The sequence below is a fragment of the Mytilus edulis genome, chromosome 3, assembly GCF_963676685.1.
Source record: "Mytilus edulis chromosome 3, xbMytEdul2.2, whole genome shotgun sequence".
Lineage (NCBI taxonomy): Eukaryota > Metazoa > Mollusca > Bivalvia > Mytilida > Mytilidae > Mytilus > Mytilus edulis.
The window spans coordinates 104,909,564-104,928,569 of NC_092346.1; the positions used below are offsets into that span (position 1 = coordinate 104,909,564).

The 19,006-nt window shown below is 30.9% G+C and overlaps 1 protein-coding gene across 2 annotated transcripts in view; it reads left to right on the plus strand.

Moving 5' to 3' along the window:
* Positions 1-9,613: 9,613 nt before the first annotated feature.
* Positions 9,614-19,006, plus strand: part of LOC139514722 (uncharacterized) — a 50,485-nt gene continuing 41,092 nt past the window's right edge. Inside the window, exons 1-2 of one of the 2 annotated variants that reach the window (XM_071304325.1) lie at positions 9,614-9,735; positions 16,934-17,033. In XM_071304325.1, the coding sequence (XP_071160426.1) occupies positions 9,678-9,735; positions 16,934-17,033 (158 nt within the window). In that variant the 5' untranslated portion in view covers positions 9,614-9,677. The remainder of the gene's footprint in view (positions 9,736-16,933; positions 17,034-19,006) is intronic. The other variant, XM_071304327.1, reaches the window with a different exon arrangement.

The following is a 19,006-nucleotide window of genomic DNA, read 5'->3' on the forward strand; positions in this document are numbered from 1 at the left end:
CATATTTGTTATATGTTTATGCCCCCACCTAATTTGGAAAAAATAAAATATCTGACTATATACAGTGTTTGTGACTTTAGAACAGGAGCAAAATTGCAGCGGGGTAAGACATGTTTTGTGAGACTTCAGCCCCCCTATACCTCTAGCCAATGTAGAATAAACAAGCACACATCAAAACGTATTGTAAACCTCAGTGCGAAAGTAGTCCAAAGTCAGAATAGTTGACAAAAGAAACTAAGCAATATTGACGATAATACATGTATTTACAAAGGAATACTAGCTAGCTCCAGACCTCAATCAAACTGATTGAAAGATTATATCTTCATTTTGTAAACATCAAGCGCACCCTTCTCGGTAATGGTTACTTATTGATAACAACAGGTTTAGAATAAAAGTGTTTATTTCCGATGCAAAGACCCTATGAGTGTTGAATCTTTATTAATTCCTAAAATGCCATTTTTGTGTTTTGTATAGAATATTACATGTTGATTAATATTTACGAATTATGTCCTTGTACCGATAATAAAATATAGTACTAGCAAATATTTATGGGATATTCGTTATACAGATGATATCGGATATGTTCCTTATGTCGTAACATTAATCCCTATCCCTTCAGAACGTGACCTACCGTATTAAACTATTTACCGGCTTTGAAACATCATGAGCAACACGACGGGTGCCACATTAGGAGCAGGATCTGTTTCCCTTTCAATAACAGCAGAAATCATCCCTAATTTTTGGCGGGTTCTGTGTTGTTTGTGTATCCTATTTGTGACATTTTGTTCATGCATACTTGTCAATATAATAGAAATTGATGAGACTGTCGTACAAATGAAAGGTTTAGTGCTATAAAACCAGGTTCAATACACCGTTTACCACATTCGTTTGATGTGTTTTATCATTTGATTTTGCAATTTGATTAAGACTTCCCGTTTTGAATTTTCTTCGGTGTTCAGTATTTTTGTGATTTTGCTTTTTTTCTTATAACATGAGCAACCCAACGGATGATACATGTAGAGCATGATCTGATTATCCTTCAGGAGCACCGGAGATCACCCAAAGTTTCTGGTGGGGTTCATGTTACGTATTCTTTAGTGTTCTATGTTGTATTCTTGTGTTTTATTGCTTGTCTTTATGTCTTTTTCTTTTTTAGTCATGGCCTGGTAAGTTTGTTTTCGATTTATGAGTTTGGATGTCCCTCTTGTATCTTTCGCCCCTCTTTGACTAGTGTTATTGAAAACCTTAGTGTAATAATTTTTCAGTACTTTATAATTTTCTTTCGTTAATATCAAAATTAATACGTTGTAACATACACGAGACAACGAACAAGTTGATATATATAAACACCATGAAATGGTTATATGGGAAAGTCATTATCTATAAACACCATGAAATGGTTATATGGGAAAGTCATTATCTATAAACACCATGAAATGGTTATATGGGAAAGTCATTATCTATAAACACCATGAAATGGTTATATGGGAAAGTCATTATCTAAAAATGGATAATTAACATGCAATAGAAAATTAAAAAAATCTCTTTCATCATCTATTTGGTATTAAGCTTCTCGTTAAAGATACATATATCAAGAAAAGTGCAGTGTTGATTGTTAGTATTAGCTATATTTAAAGTCAGTTCAACAGGATAAATCTCTGAAGTGTACATACTGTATTGAGAGCAAATATATCATCCAAATATCTAAAAGTATTGTTAAATCTTTGGATCAGATGTTGTTTAGATGGGTCTTTGCTGATTTTATTAATAAATTGTTACCTATATAATATTACAAAACTGATCCGTAATAAGTGTTGCACTGTTAATATTTCACATACGATTTTCTGTATCTAGCTGTTTGTCTTTTATATATTATTTCATATAGAGTGTACATAGGTTTCACGTTTATGAATCTGACAATGTGATTTTCCTATGGATCTCCTTTTACGCCGAAAACTTCGTCATTTTACCACAATTTTCAGAAACAGTAGAGGAGGTTCAAAAGGACCTTATCTCGATGTAAACATTAAACGGGTAATAGATCTGAAGACCGCAAATACACGTACAGAAATCGAGACAACCTTCAGAATTGCTTTAAAAAAGTTAAAAATCTTTCAACGGATAACCTAGTTTATAAAAAAATATATGTTTTTATTTTGTACTGTGCACAGACATGACTTTAAGCTGTTATATTCACGAAAAGACAATATTTTTATATTGACATTTCACATGACGACAGCAGATTGGTGTTATCAAAAGTTTAAGAGGTGACAAAACGGGGTACTCTGGATATTGCAACTAGTGTATATATACAAGCAGTTTCCAGTCGTAAGAAAACCTGAACAACTTCAAGCAGAACAATTTTGAAATAAAAAAAACCCTATCTTTATAATTAGCCCGACTTTATCAAATATGAATACTTTTAAAAACCCAGGCTGAAAATTAAGTACTTTAATAGTGGATATGTTTAAGTTTTATATTTAAATAAAAGGTGCTTGGTAACGATGATAGTCCGTCGGAAGGGGACGATAAATGGCTGACCCGTGTTAAGAGAGACCCATATCTCTTGCACGTTAAAGACACCCTTGTAGATTTCGATTTATAAAAGGTCAAACATGAAGAGTATGAAAAAAGTAATATATAACAAAAAAATATGACAGACATGATCCCACGACATCAACTGAACTACAAGCTCCTGACTTATGACCCAGATGAGTTTGGGTTAAACATGTATGTGAGCGCTCAATCCTCCCTGAGATAGGGATGTAACAGTAAACCATGATATAAAGTTAGTTGCAATTGCTTAACGTCACGAGACACAGCACTAGCTAAAAAAATAACCGCTAAGCACCTAAGTGATAGTACTCGCACTTATAAATAATAAATAATTCGGCCCCAGACTTAAGTAATAATCAGTACATAGTGTCATGGGCAGTAATAATACGCATGACCTTGTGCAATGCAAAATGTGGTAAACAGTATCGAAAGAATAAAAGTTAACTAATAATCATACTTGTAAACATTTCCTAATTACTTTTTATTTAAAAAAAACAACATCAATAGTTGTACCGATAAATAAAACATTACAATAACATTGGATTTAATTACGCTATTAAATTGATATTCTTCCTCTTAAGAATAAACAACTACTAAGTACTTCAAATTGATTATAAGAATACAAAGAGTATCAAAGATTCAGATTCAGATTCAATATTTTATTATAGTCTCACCACATACAAACATAAAATGAGATTCACATACATAGATTTAAAACATTAAAACATTTGCATTGCATGTACCAATCTTAAAAAGATTTATGAGAGACTTTTAAGATATACTATATACATATAAACTTATTTTTACACATTTAGAATTAAAAATTCTGACATAATATACATTTTTACTAAATGATATTAAAACATTTGTTTCTTTAAAAACTAGTGAAATAAAATACTATTTCTTCTTAATAAAATGTTGTTGCAGGTTTTGGCAACTATAGCAGCAACATTGTCATTACTAAATAAAAATATAAATTTTTCATTATCTGATAAAAGGTTAAAATGTTCATTAAAATGTAAAGCTTCATGTATCATGATTTGTCTTAGATCCACATATAATGGGCATTTTAAAATGACATGCATTTCATCTTCAACAATAGAGCTACAGTTAAAACATGTCCTCTCGTGGACTTCTTTCTTTTCATATCTTCCAGTTTCTAGTTTTAGTGGAGCTACCCCACATCTAAATTTAGCAAATGAACTTCTGTTCTTTAAAGATATAATATTTTTCAAATAATTTTCAGTACAATAGTTATTTTTAAACAATTTGTAAGTTCTTAATTTACTTCCCTCTGCATATGCAGCAACTCTTGTACACCAGTTTGATTTAAAATTATCAAATACATCCTCCTCAATTTGTTTAATACAATTTTTGTTTAATACATTTGATTCAAAATTACAATATTGCTCATAATTATACAATTTTAACATTTCTATAACTCTAAAACTCCAGTTTTTAATTCTAGTATTACACTTTCGTATAGACCACTTAAAAATTTTAAAATTTATCCTGTGTGGGTCCATTATGGAACACCGAGCCCAATGTCTCAAGACACTTGACCATTGTTTAACGCATGGAGGTTTCCAGCCCATATCACCAGCTATGGCATCATTTGGTGTGTATTTGCCAACACCCATGAAAAATCTCATGGCCCTGTTTTGGACTGCATTTATGCAGGAAAAGTCTCTTGTTCCCCAAATACCTGCGCCATAACTAATAACTGACCATACCATTGTATCATACAGTTTTGAAAAAATTTTGTGCTGGAAACCACCATGCATTTTACTCTTTACAATTAATAATCCTAATGCTCTACTGGCTGACTTCGCTACTGCCTTAGCCATTAACTGATAATCTAAATATTCAGTAAGTAATAAGCCTAAATATTGATAACTTTTTACACATTCTATACTATTACCACCAATAGAAAAAATACATTTAGTTTGTAAAACAGCTGGATTTCTAAAATGTATGATCTTAGATTTATTTATATTAACTGTCAGCTCATTATTGAGACACCATGTATTAAGTACATTCAACATTTTTTGTAAATCTTCTTCATTCTCTGCCATTAAAATAACATCATCAGCATATAACAATATAGCTAATTTTTCTTCATCTATGTTAATACCAATATTCAAAGCATTAATGTCATCAACCAAATTATTTATATATATATTAAACATTATAGAAGATAAAACACAACCTTGTTTCAATCCAGAATCAACATTAAACCAGTCAGTCATTTTACCATTAATACGTACACTACATTCTACATTAGAGTATAAAGCTTTTAAAGAATACATAAACTTTGAACTTATACCTAGATTTTCTAGTTTGTTGAACAAAAAAACTCTATTAATTGAGTCATGTGCTTTCTTAAAGTCTATAAAAGCTACATATGTTGATAATTTACACTTTTTCCTGGTTTCTATTATTGATGTTATAGTGCTTATATGATCAATTGTACTTTTGCCTTTCATAAAACCGTTTTGCTCGTCGTTAATTATCTCCCTTTTATCTAACCATTTGACTAATCTTTCATTTAAAATACTACAATACATCTTGTATGTGAATGGAGCTAGAGTTATGCCCCTATAAGATAAGGGGTCTATAGGATCTGATGTAGAACATTTTGGTATCTACCTTCTGTCTACAATGACATTTAACTTTATGCTATTTTACCCCTTCTATAATGCATGTCCTTAATTGACATAATGAAATCGTTGTACATATCTAGCCATAGATCGAATTTGACTGCACCATAATAATTATTTTGTAAGCAACTGACTATTCGGTATCATCCATAACTTCAATATAACGTGATACTTTTCTAGATTATATATCTTTATTATCAATAAACCATATATATAGGTAATATATAGAGATATTTACAAGTAGACAGAAGAAACAAAGAAGTTGCGTAGACAATATATGAAGTACATTTCAGCAAGAAGCACATATACCTGTGTGAATATTATTTATTTTACACAGTTTAATAAATTCAGATTTGTTATTTTGAGGTCACAATCTGCTAGCTGCGGAACCGTAGCTCTTAGGTCCTTATGTTATTTTTTGACTATTTGCGGACCATAGAGCTACGGATTTTTCCTATTTCAAAACGTTCGGAATTGCGACCCAGGTTCAGGTCGCACTTATTTCTCAAAAAAATATTGTTTATAATCCATGCAAAACTTGTCAATATATATAGTTCGTTTCGTTAGATATTTTTCTAGGATATGACGTACCTATTTATGTTTGAATATTCATTTCCTTAACACTATTATCTAATTATATCCATTTGTATACATTCTCCGCCTATTTTATTCGGCCATATTGAATCTCGTAGTGACGTCACGAGAATCAAGAAAAGATAACTCAAATATCCTCGATCTCCTATGTTGGAGGTGAGGAACGCCTATGAAAAACAAGAACAGATAACTCTTTTAGAAAAACACGTGTTGGTTTGTTTACTTATTTCTAAGCGAGAATCGAGGGTTTTCAAGACTTTACAACATTAAATCATTCGAAATATTTATATAGCTTGAAAGAATTATTATTTCCATTAGTATTTAACCTTAATTAAACGTACTTTCATTCAAAAAGTCATGAAAATAAAATAAAAGACAACGTAAACAAACCAACACGTGTTTTCCTATAAGAGTTATCTTTTCTTGATTCTCGTGACGTCAATACGAGATTCAATATGTCTTTATTCCTAACTCTATTATTCCATCTACCCTGTTCAACGGGAGCTTTTGATTTGTGTATTACGGATTACCTACTGATTTTCGACAGGACAAAAATCCTTACAACACAGTGTTGTTCGTTATCAAAACACTGCTTTACAATTTAAAACCGTACATACATGTATTAGCATTCTTCTTGAAATGACTGTACACACACGGCTTTAGCGCAATCATACAGACTAAACGGAAATTTATGTTTAGGACAAACTAAATTCATTTAACATACAATTCATTGGCTCCATCAATTTTACTATTACAGACCCTCAAGTTATATATACTTAAACTGTTACCGCCTTTGTTGTTTATTAAAGAATGACTATAATACTTGTTTTATCTATTCGAAATAACATACAAAAATATGTGGTGCACACTGAATAACCTAAATAGCGAGTTATTTCAATGTGTTCACCCCATTTTATGTCTTACTTCGAATAGACAGCAGCAGATATTAGAGTCTCCTTACAGGTTAGTTCTTAATTATAATTTTAATGAATAACTATTGAGGACAAAAATTGAGACGTCACCGTCAAATGACAAATCACTTTCAGCCAATCAGAAGACGTGTTACATCAAAATTAAAAATTATAACATAAATGCTTGTTTAAGACCAAGATAAGTACAATTACCAGAAAAAAAATTAATACAATTTTACTTTAAGATACATCAGATTTAAGCACATAAGTTTGTTTAAGCTATTATCTGTTTTAATAGTCAGAAAATTGTCTCAATACCATGTAGATAAATTTACCTTTTGTTTTCATCATGGGCTTTTACGATTCAAGATTCAAAATTCAAAGTGTTATTCAGAGTCGATATTCAATCAACTACATAATCACAAAGCTCTAGTGAGCTTTTCAAATCGGCTTAATAACAAAATATAGTATACACATACAAAAGTCACGAAAACAACACAATTTTAAACATATAAGTTAAAGATATAGTACACTTAAAACATAGCACAAGTTAGTAATAAGTTTGCACAACTCAAATAGTCACAAAAAAAAATCAAAAAAAATAATCACAGGCATAAACCCTATATGCATGCCCTGTACTGGCATGAGCTGTTACTTGGATCCTATATGTTTGTACCAATTGGTCAAAAGATGGTCCATCCAACAATGATCGGCAGCTTATTCCAGATTTGTGCAGTATTATAGCGACACGATCTTAAGCCATTCCTAGTTGTTCGGACTCTTGGGGGTACTGCTGTTTCCTGTGATCTTAAATCATACTTGTAATTTTTATATCAACCAAATCATGCAAGTAGCTAGGATTTTTTTTTGTAAATAATTTTAAATGTTTCTATTGCAATTGTTTTTATTCTTCTTATCTTAAAAGATGGTAATTTAGATTTTTATAGCAGTTTTTATAATGGACTTTCATAATCTTAATATATAAATCTTACGGCTCTTTCTTGTATTTTTTCCATTATAAAGATTTTTCTCGCTACAGTAGGAAAGATAGGAAGATGTGGTGCGAGTGCCAATGAGACAACTCTCCTCCCAAATAACAATTAGTAAGTAAACCATTATAGGTCAATGTACGGCCTTCAACACGGAGCCTTGACTTACATCGAATAATAAGCTATAAAGGGCCCCAAAATTACTAGTGTAAACCCAACGGTCTAATCTATATAAAAAACGAAACACAAAAAACACGTATAAATTACATAAACATACAACTACTGTACATCAGATTCCTGACTTAGGACAGGTGCAAACGTTTGCAGCGGGATTAAACGTTTTAATGGTACCAAACCTTCTCCCTTTTTCTAAAACAATAGCATAACATCACAACATAAAAAAAAACACGCGATAAAATATCAATTGGAAGGCTTAACTCAATCAAAAAACGTAAATTTAAACACTATGAACAAATAAATTTAAGTCTGAATCTAAAGTTATTCCAAGAAGTTTAACATTTTCTTGACAAAAAGTTTGTTTTCACTTGAATTTGATATCAAATTATGTTTATTTTTTAATATTTTTTTCCAGTGGCTATAGCCTGGAATTTGTCAGGATTAGCCTTCATTAAATTTAATGAAAACCAGTTTATTAGATTTAAACAATTAGTTTCTTAACTTTTCAACAACTTTATCTTAATCATATACAGTGTTATTATCAGCATATTTTTAAATGTTGCTTTTTTGTACAAAATGAATTATGTCATTTAGGAAGACATTGAAAAGAACTGGACCAACTTCCCACTTTCGCTGTGAATATATGTTGAGGTCACTGCATTCCTAAATGCTGTCGGTATATTAAAGTATGGGAAGACAATAATGAAATAGCAGTGGATTTCTGAAAATTGGTCATAAATGATGAGTTTTTTTAAAACAAAGTCTATGTTTATGTGTATAAAAAAATTATGATATACATTAATTTACAATAATTTAATTTTTCCATTTAAAATAATCGTTATAATGCCAGGTTGAACTCCGTCTTGTAAAATGTTCATTTTATTGTTAAATATAATCAAACGTTACCAATTGTACGGCCATTGGGGTAAGAATTGGGGTTAACAGTACAACTTTTTATTTAAAACAATTGTTATATATAATTCATCAACATTTACCGTACAGTCCTAGATCCATGCACAAGGAAGTGAAAATTTCATATCTTCTCTCATAAATCTGTCATTTCATACTGATAATGCGACCGATAATATTAATTAACTAACAGATGTTTTAAACACAAAATTGTAAAACTCTAAATTTACAAAAATAAATAGATTTGGAAATATTCTTTGATGTATACTGCCTTTCAAGATTTATTTGAAAACTAATCATTTTTATATATGGTTTTTAAATTATTTTAATCTTGCAAGTTATTGAAAAAATTAAATTTAGTAAAATATCAAAATCACATATATATAATGAAAAAAACCACCTTTTCTTTTAATGGTATTGTGTATTTCATTATTATCCCTTCTTTCAACAATTGTCACCTATAGATTGAGAGAGAAACCATGTGGTGTCTGTGAACTAATATAATATAATTGATGTGACAATTTTATTTGAAATTCTGGTGTTTCCTAAGTGATACAGGAGATAAGTTCACTTTTTATTTAACAGCATTTTGATGCATATTCTTGGGCTTAGTTCATAGACTGCGTAATAAGAATTCATATAAATATCTTGTTCATTTCCGAAAATCAACAGAACACTAAAAAATACAATAAGCTGTATTCAACAGTAATTTTTAAAAATCCTGTTTTAGTTCAAATGTACTTGAAATGATAACTTGCAAGCTTCAACAAGTTTTACATATTTTATCAGAACTGCGCAATCGGTATGTTACTAATAATTAAAAAAATATAGACATTTAAATCGTTATTTCTAAATAAGTTAACCGCAGTGCTGGTTCAGATATGGATGTTGTTATTTTCGTCATACTTTTGCTAATTCAAGTAATTGCTTTGGTAGACGGTAAGAACATTAATATGACTTTTTTGTTTATCTGTTTAGAATAATCAATCATGAGATATAATTTACAATAAGTGCTAAAATGGGTCATAGTTCTAAAATATTTATCTAGAATTCATAATCAAAAAGGCGTTGCCTCACACTAGATGCATACTATTATTGCGTATTTAAATATATTGTTAAAAAGTGATGTTGACCAATACAATGTCTTCGTATCACTACTAAAACACAGGAGTTTGTATTTTTTAAGCTTCTAGTTGGAAATATTTTTTTTTTCACATGCATTTTTTTCTTTCCTGTTTCTTTGTGTTATTGTATTTCGGCACTTTACTGGCTTTTGGATTTTGATAATTGACTGATTCCGTTGTAAAATATGATAGGGATATTTTGATTGATTAAATTTTATAATTTGTAAGATGTCTTATATATTGTTACATACATTCATTGTAATAAGCTCAGCATTATACTATAATAAATCCTTGTCGATGTGAACCATATTAATTTTAAGAATATTTGTTTTATTCATATGAATTATGAATTCGGAATATAATCTGGAAAGCCATATTTTTTTTAAGTTGCACATCCTGAATGTACAATTATTTTACCAAAGCCATGGAATTATTTAAACACAATTGTTATTCAAAATAAAACCGGATCCTATTTTTAATGATAGAGTTCATTTGCTTATAAATTAAATATAAAGGAAGTAAATAGTTGTCATCTTTTAAAACATGAACAGACTATCAAGTGGAAAAAAGTTTAAATGCCACAGTAAATAGCATTCAAACTTGTAGTACATGTAGAACAGCAAAAATGGATTTCGTATTATTCATAGTTGGTATATTTGCTCTTATAATAAACTGTACAAAAAGATAATTGTATATGAACCATATATATTTTCATCCATTTCTTATGAACTGAACATGTTTCTGCCTGTTAAAAAAATATACTTTTTTCCAAAATGTGATTGAAAGGTTGACAATCTGCCGCGTATGAAAGTGAGACATTTTGCATCAAATAATTTTTCTACAATTGTAGCTCGTTAAACTTTTATAGCCACAAAGTTATTCTAATTAAAATACCCTCCTTTATCATATACTTGTATAAAATATTACTTAAATTTTACAGTTCAATAACATTTGAAAATATCATAAGGCTACTATGAAAGGATTACTAGGTTTATTGACCAGATTCCTTGGAATTTCAATAGCGGGCTGATAAAGGTGCCTTTATTGACTGCTTCCGGTATGTTATCACATGCCTTTCCGTTAATTTCCGTGACGTTTATCACATGCAACTTCGTGCATTTCCGGAAATATGTATGTAAACGACAGAACGTGGAAAACGGCAAGTGATAAGACTTTTCCAAAAATGGTTGAGGAGCAAAAATGAATTAAGTTAAACTTGTTTTGAAAGACATAAATGAGTTGACAATATTATTGAAGAACACGATAATTATTGCGAAAAGATCAATGAATGCTTGTAATAGTATGCAATAAAAACGATTAAAGTTATTAATAAGATTTTGTTTTTGTTGTCTGTAAATATTATCTGAAAATGCAAAGATACACAAAATTAAATTTTAATAGTTCTTGTCTGTATTTCTTCTGCTGAAGTATATGATAAAAAGATAATTACATGTCATTTATCATATCAGACCCTTTATCGGCCCTCGTTGATGATATTAGCCCTCAAGCCTGCGGCTCTTGGGCTAATATCATAACCTTGGGCCGATAAAGGGTCTGTATATTTTTCTTTAAATTTTGAAAAAACGGTTTGTATTCACCAAATTGATTTCAATTTCGGAAACGCGTTTTTTGCTCTGGATACAAAACAGTTTAGTTTGACGTCCATAATCACTGATTTACTGATTCGTCTACTTCAAAAAGTTTTTATAAGCATCAAGTTACTATGTCGTACGGTTAAATAAGTCAGAAAAAAGTGAAAATTTAAATTATTTCTCTTAGGTCCAGGTACATTTATCTCTCTATTTTCCAAATTTTATGCAAAATTGAAGATCGATTGATAAAACATTATGAAATTTAAAAAAAAACAACTTTTTGTTGTTTAATGCAGCCACAATCTCCTTCTTCTTTTTCTTGTGATCCATTGAATAAATGTCCAGCATCATTTTAATAACTCGATAGTTTTATAAATATCTTGTGCCTTTGTATTTCTACTTTGTAGGTTTTTATTTGGTTACAACTTAAACTTAAAATTTAGAATGGAAATGAGGAATAAGTCAAAGAGAAAACAACTCGACCATAAAACAGACAACGGACGATGGCCACCAATAGATCTTCAATGCAGCGAAAAACTCCCGCAATCGAAGGCGTCCTTCAGCTGGCCCCATAACAAATATAAATACTAGTTCAATGATTATGGACGTCAATCTAAACTGTTTTGTATCCAGAGCTAAAAACGCGTTTCCGAAAACCTTTCCATTGCAATTATTATAGCAACAGAAAGTTTGTAATGGAGTTAGGGCCGATTTAAGCCTCAAATTTCAGGTTCATCTAACGAAATATTTTGAACACTTTTTAAACACTTAAGTGTCTATTTCAATTAATTCTTAGTTTTTGTGGAAGATTTTAACTGATTAACTGATTTACTAATTAAAAACGCCCCGATTCAAGCTAAAATATGACAAATCTATCAAATATGCCAAAAACTGTCACTTTTCAGATGGTTTTTGTCAAAAATTAAAGTGGCCTCATCCGTGTTCATCCTCAACCTTTATATATGTTACGTATTATCATCAAGTACAACTTATATTTCAATATTATGAATGAACACGAATGCGGCCACTTTCATTTAAGACAGAAATCGTCTAAAATTTAACTTAAAGGCTAAAATTGAAGATTTCAGTAATTTAGCATGCCTTAATGATGCTAGTATCCGATATATGTGCATTGTCTTGTCAAAAACAGACCATATTTATGTAGCAGAAGCATTCAACTTTCCAATAAATAACTAAAAGTTTACATTTTCACAATTCTGTAAATATGCTATATTTTGGGGCCAAAAAAAGGGTCTTACTGAACCTACTCCTTTAAAGGTCAACAACAGAATATATACAGACAATTTGCTTTTCGAAAATATCACATAGTTGAAGTTCGTTTCAAACGATACCCGCTACTTTCCAATAATATATTACACAATAATCAGCCAATGACATGGGTGTTATAACAAGGAAGTTACTATGTTAATATTGATAGTTGATTTTTATACTTTTATTAAAAGGTAAAACGATTTAAATAAACAATCTATGGATAAGATCTGTCTTTTTAAATCAGAGATCTATTAGCTACTAGTATTCAGCTTTGAAGTTCAACATTTATAACAGTTTTGAATATTTAAATTACAAATCTCACCTTTAAGGTAGATGGGGTGTCTAAATTATAATCCATAGAATCTTTTAATAATTTGCAAAAATGTAGTTCATATCCTGCTTGTTTAAAAACATTAATAAAAAGAATGGGTCACCGGACTTATTTTCACACTACAGGTTGTGCAAAATTGTCAAGATTTTGTATAGATTATGCATGGAAAACCCATTTTTCCGCCATAAAACACAAACCACACCATAGAATTTTGAGATAAAATATGAGAAGATAGCTCCAATATAATGCTTTCAAATAAGAAAAAGATAAAATGGGGTCACCGGACTCGTTTTCTTGCTACATGTAAAAATGGGTAAATTCCTAACACATTCTATTGTAAAAGTAACACTATCTGAATTATCTGCCCTTGCATTTGAGTTGCCTCCCCTTATTTGAGAAAGTTGGAAAAAAATGAATCAAACAAAAGAGTTCATATTTTTGTAAAATACAATCATAAATATGATCAAACATGGCATTTTCTATATTATTATGAAATTTTTTACACATGAATTACCTACTACTATAAAAATTTGCACATTTCATCAAAAATCTAGACCTGGTTTTCTAGTATTTTCAAAATCCAAGATGGAGGAAGGCACCCTATCTACTTATCTATAATCTAGAATAAAAGATGTACTTAGCATTCCAACTTATACTATAAACAGTACGTGTCCTCATATCTTGATTTAGCTAGTACAAATGTACGGGAAATCTAATCTAACAAAGTGAGTCATTTACAGGTTGTCTTTTTTTTTAAAGTGTATTAAATGTTTTCTCGTATATATCACTAAAAATTGGTTAAAAAGCAACTGATAGACTAATATCACCATTTGCATGATTTGTGTGGTAAGCTGCGTAACTATTGATTAAAAATAAAATCACAAAAATACTGAATGCCGAGGAAAATTCCAAACGAAAAGTCCCTAATAAAATGGCAAAATCAAAGAATAAAACACATCAGAAGGATGGGTACACTAAGAAGCGTGAAAGGGGTTGTTGCAAACCATCGGAATAATGTCCAACCGATACAGGAAACAAATGCAGCGAGTTGAGTAGAATCGGAAAATTTAGTCTCAGCATCGGCCTTCATTGAACAATTTCTAAACCTTTAATGCTGTAGATTTTGTTTATCTAGGAGCTTGTCATGTTCAATATATTAAGCAATTATTTGATACATATCACAGTACTAAAAAAATGATAGCAGGTGAAGGCTGCCAAGAGAGGACAAAATCACTAGATACATGTAGAAGAGGAAAGTTGTCAATTTCTTTTGAAAGAAAATCTCCCCTGAATGCTATACAATAAGCATACATAATAATAATTTTATCAGGTAAGACAAATATACGGAAGCGTATTAGCGCCAAACATTTTTTTTTAATTTTTCTTTTTATGTTATGTTTGCGTTATAACGCAAACATAGGAATAAAAATAAAAATAAAAATGTGTTGCGCTAATACGCTTCCGTACAAATATGCAGATTTCATCATCCAATTTCTCAGGAGGAACATATCCTCTGTCCCATCATATGGCGTTTACTTATAATAACTTTAAAGTAGTATGTATCCCCCCTAAGACAAGATACTTGTATCTACGTTGGTCGTTCTTTTTTTATGAATAAAAGCAATACCAACTCTTTCAATTTGTCGTTTACTTTGGAATGTGTAATACTTGTGTCAATTGTAGAACAGTCGAATGTTTTAATTATATTGCAAGATGAAAGAGAGTTAGATTGTATGTACTCTAAACGATCTTTGGAATTTTTTAGTATCCACTCTGATTCACGCCACCTCTAGAATAGGCAGTTTCACAATAACTTTGAAGCCCGGCTTTGATTGCTGACAAAATAGATGTTAATATTTTACAAAGAGGTATCGTGGACCACTTGGAATACCCAGCGATATACCGTTGTTTGTAAGGACATGTAGTTTATGTATCCAAAACAGTAATGGTAGATCCAGTTTTTCATCTTTGGTTGAAAAACCAAAGGAACATAGAACAGACCTACGATTATCCCGGATTTCCTTTTTGGCAAGTGTCGTGAGGGTATATGTTGAGTTTCCAAATGAATTGTCAATACCTAATTCGTTTATTAAGCAGTTGATGTAATGAGTTTTACACACAAAAACGATGTTGCTCGGGACTTTATATGCGGGGACAACAACATATTTGTCATAGAAGTAGGATAAGTGTTTGCACAATTTGGGTCTTGTTTGACGTAGCATGGGCATTGATAAAACCATTCAGTTTCTTAATTCTGATTTGTATCAACGACATCACTGCTTTAATCCGTTCGGAAAGAGTGTCTACGTTTTCCTTCTCTCGCTTAGCCCATTGCCTGGAATAATCCTCGACTGAATCCATCAAAATTTTGAAGTTGTTTTTCCAGTTGATTGATTACATTTTGGATCTTTCTATAACACATTTCGCAGGGAAGTGTTATTTACAATGTTGAAGTCACGGTTAATGTTGTGGCCAGCCGGATTATATGTGAATTGGGAACTAGCACAAGTGCAACCATAAGATTTAGATTCAAAGTCGTCAATATTGAGATCCTGCAAATGTGTTTGTAATTGAAAATTTCAGATGAATATGTTTGATATAATATTAGAATTTACACTAGTGTAAGTACTGACTCCTTACTCAAAAACTGCTTTAACAAAGGTATTTATGGGAAAAAGAATCAACACTAGTCGAGATAAGTTTTACGATCACCACAAATTTGTTAAACGAAATATGGTATAGTTGTATCAACTCACGACAGATATTATTCAGACACCAGAAAAATTATGTTTGCATGGCAGCAGACGCCTACCATGTCAATACACTAAATCTTTACCATTTTGGAGTACATGCATTTTTTCTTCTTTTTCGTATACCCCAGTGTTTGGTGGGGTTTCGTCTTTAGTTTTCTATATTGTGTTTTGTGTTCTATTGTTTGTATGTCTGTCTTTTATATTTTTTTGTACCCATGGCGTTGTCAGTTTATTTTAGACTTATGATTTGAATGTCCCTCTATTATGTTTTGCATCTCTTTTGTAATTTTCTTAATGATTTTCTTATTTGAAGATCAGTTGATAACTAAAGTCATTTATTGGAATTCAGTTTAAAGTAATCGCTTTTTTTCTCATAAAGATGAAATTAATCGGTCGCAATTCGTTTTTAAAATTTAAATAGTCTTCCTAAATACTGCATAAAAGTACATAGTTTACTTTTCTGTGTAAAGAGAGCAGGGGTTTCAATATAAATTAAAAAGAAAAGAATTATAGTACCAATGAGACAACCCTCCATAATATAACGCATAGTAAATAGTTATCAAAGTTACCAGGATTATAATTTAGTACGCCAGACGCGCGTTTCGTCTACATAAGACTCATCAGTGACGCTCATATCAAAATATTTATAAAGCCAAACAAGTACAAAGTTGAAGAGCATTGAGGATCCAAAATTCCAAAAAGTTGTGCCAAATACGGCTAAGGTAATCTATGCCTGGAATAAGAAAATCCTTAGTTTTTCGAAAAATTCAAACTTTTGTAAACAGGAAATTTATAAAATGACCACATTATTGATATTCATGTCAACACCGAAGTGTTGACTAATTGCATAATGTCTTTCAAATAGTCTAAATTAAAACCTTGAAATTGTAAAAAACAAAAAAATTCGTTTTAGTCCATAAAAAGAGTCTTTTGGGTGATTGATTATTTTAACTGCAAGCGGAGTTGACCTACTTTCAAAGAACATGTCTCTATTTGACTCATTTATAATTTGTTTATGACCCCTTCTTTGACTGATTACTAATCACACGTAGTACTGTATTACAGGTCAGTCGTGTTACTATGGCTACTATCACTGTACAGGATATGACTGGTGCTGTCTAGATGGATACGTTTGTACTGGGTCAACAACCTGTTTATCCATTGGGTAAGAAGTACGGTCATTACTTAAGAATTCTTTTTATCTATGGAATGTATATTAGCTGTCAACTCCATGTTCACTCATTTGACATAAATTCTTATATTAAACTTACACTTTTTAAAAAAACTATTCAAATTATCAAAAATATAAGAGAAACAATTACAAATGCATATCCTCGCTATAATAAATCGGCCTTGTGTACGTATTTTAGATTAATTGACCTCCTGATTTATGTCTGTTTGATTTCTAACAAGTATTGGAATATAGAGAAAGGCAGAGTTAATCTGTAATATAAGTCCGAATCCCGTTTCAAAAAGGGTGAACAAAGTGACATTCCAAGCTTTGTGTATATAACCTTGAGGCGCCACTTACTGTTTTTAGGGGTATCATTTGCGCCATTTTTTCTTCATGAATTACATATAATATACATATGAAAATTAAAGCTAAAATCAGGACATATGAGAATACGTACGCATTACATGTTCGCGCTTTTGGAGTTTAAAACATTTACCATTGCGCGAAGCTTTTGATTAAATTGATGTGCATTCATTTTACAGATAGGTAAAATTAAGATAGTTTAGATATAAATTAAGACTCTAGTTGTTATGAATTTAGAGCTTATTTATAAGTTTAAATCAAATATTTTAATATCAAATTCTAAAAAGATATTCAGTTATCAAGAGAAATCATTAGTGCACGATATATTTTTTTCCGTATCGATAGAACACTAACAGTGAGAGATATTTCATTGCTACACACCGTAAATAAGAGCAATATCCAAATCCCAAGGGTCACAGATATCAGGCATACCTTAAACAACCCGAAAACAATGCTCACTACATGATGAACTTTATTCAGCACAACCATGTACTTTTGAGGCAATGGAACGCCGGAACTGTCTTATACTGTAAATATTTAATGTGTCCCTTTGTTTTTACGATCTGTCGTTTCTTCTTTATGTTATGTGCAAATGTCTGTATTTCATGACACGGCATCTCTGTGAATGTCAAATTGGTTATTTGTTTGGTCAAACAGTAGTATGATTTGTCATTGCTAAAGTTTGTTGTGTACAATAGGCATTACATCATGCTTTAACTACTATATATTCTGTGAATACTTCGAAACTGTATTATCATCCAACTTTACATTCTCTCATATTTTATCTATGTTGTGTCTATTCTTCTTTTACGTAAGTCAGTTAAAAACTGCGTCCTGTCTCAAATGTGATTGTTGTGCCGAATGTTCTAAAGGTTTGTTTTTTTTGATACACCTTTGTTCTATGTAAACCTCATGATATAATAGTCTTTTGGCTTTATGTTGTGTTTATACATATGTATCTCCAGTGAAAAACACAACACATCATGGTATAGTCCCTATGCGTTTTGCCGAGTAATTGATACTCTCTGTGAGCATTCATTACGTCATGTGCAAATGCCTTTTACATTATGTGCAAACAACTTATACGTTTTGTGCAAACCTCGTTTACCTTATGTGCAAACATCGTTCTCCCTATGTGCAAACATCTTTCCCCCTATGTGCAAACATAGTTTACCTTATGTGCAAACATCTATTGCGTTATGTGCAAATACCTATTTAGCTCTGTATAACAACTACATCATTATGTGCAAATACCGCTTACATTATGTGTAAACACCGATAACGCTATGTGCAAATGCCTATTACATTATGTCCAAACATCTATTACGTTTGGTGCAAACACCTATTACGTTATGTCCAAACACCAAATACGTAATATGCAAACACCTCTTACGTTCTGGTAAACGCTTTTTTGACACAGATTAAAACAAAACGCATCAGTGATATACACTTAGAAAATTAAGAAAATTATAAGTGTTAGCTTTCTAAAAAGCTCTGAACTACTTCGCTGTATTCTTTTTCATGGTAATATCCATTGGATGCTGAATGTAAACTGAAGTTATATATGTTCATCGGGTTGTTGATTTAGTATTTGAAATGTA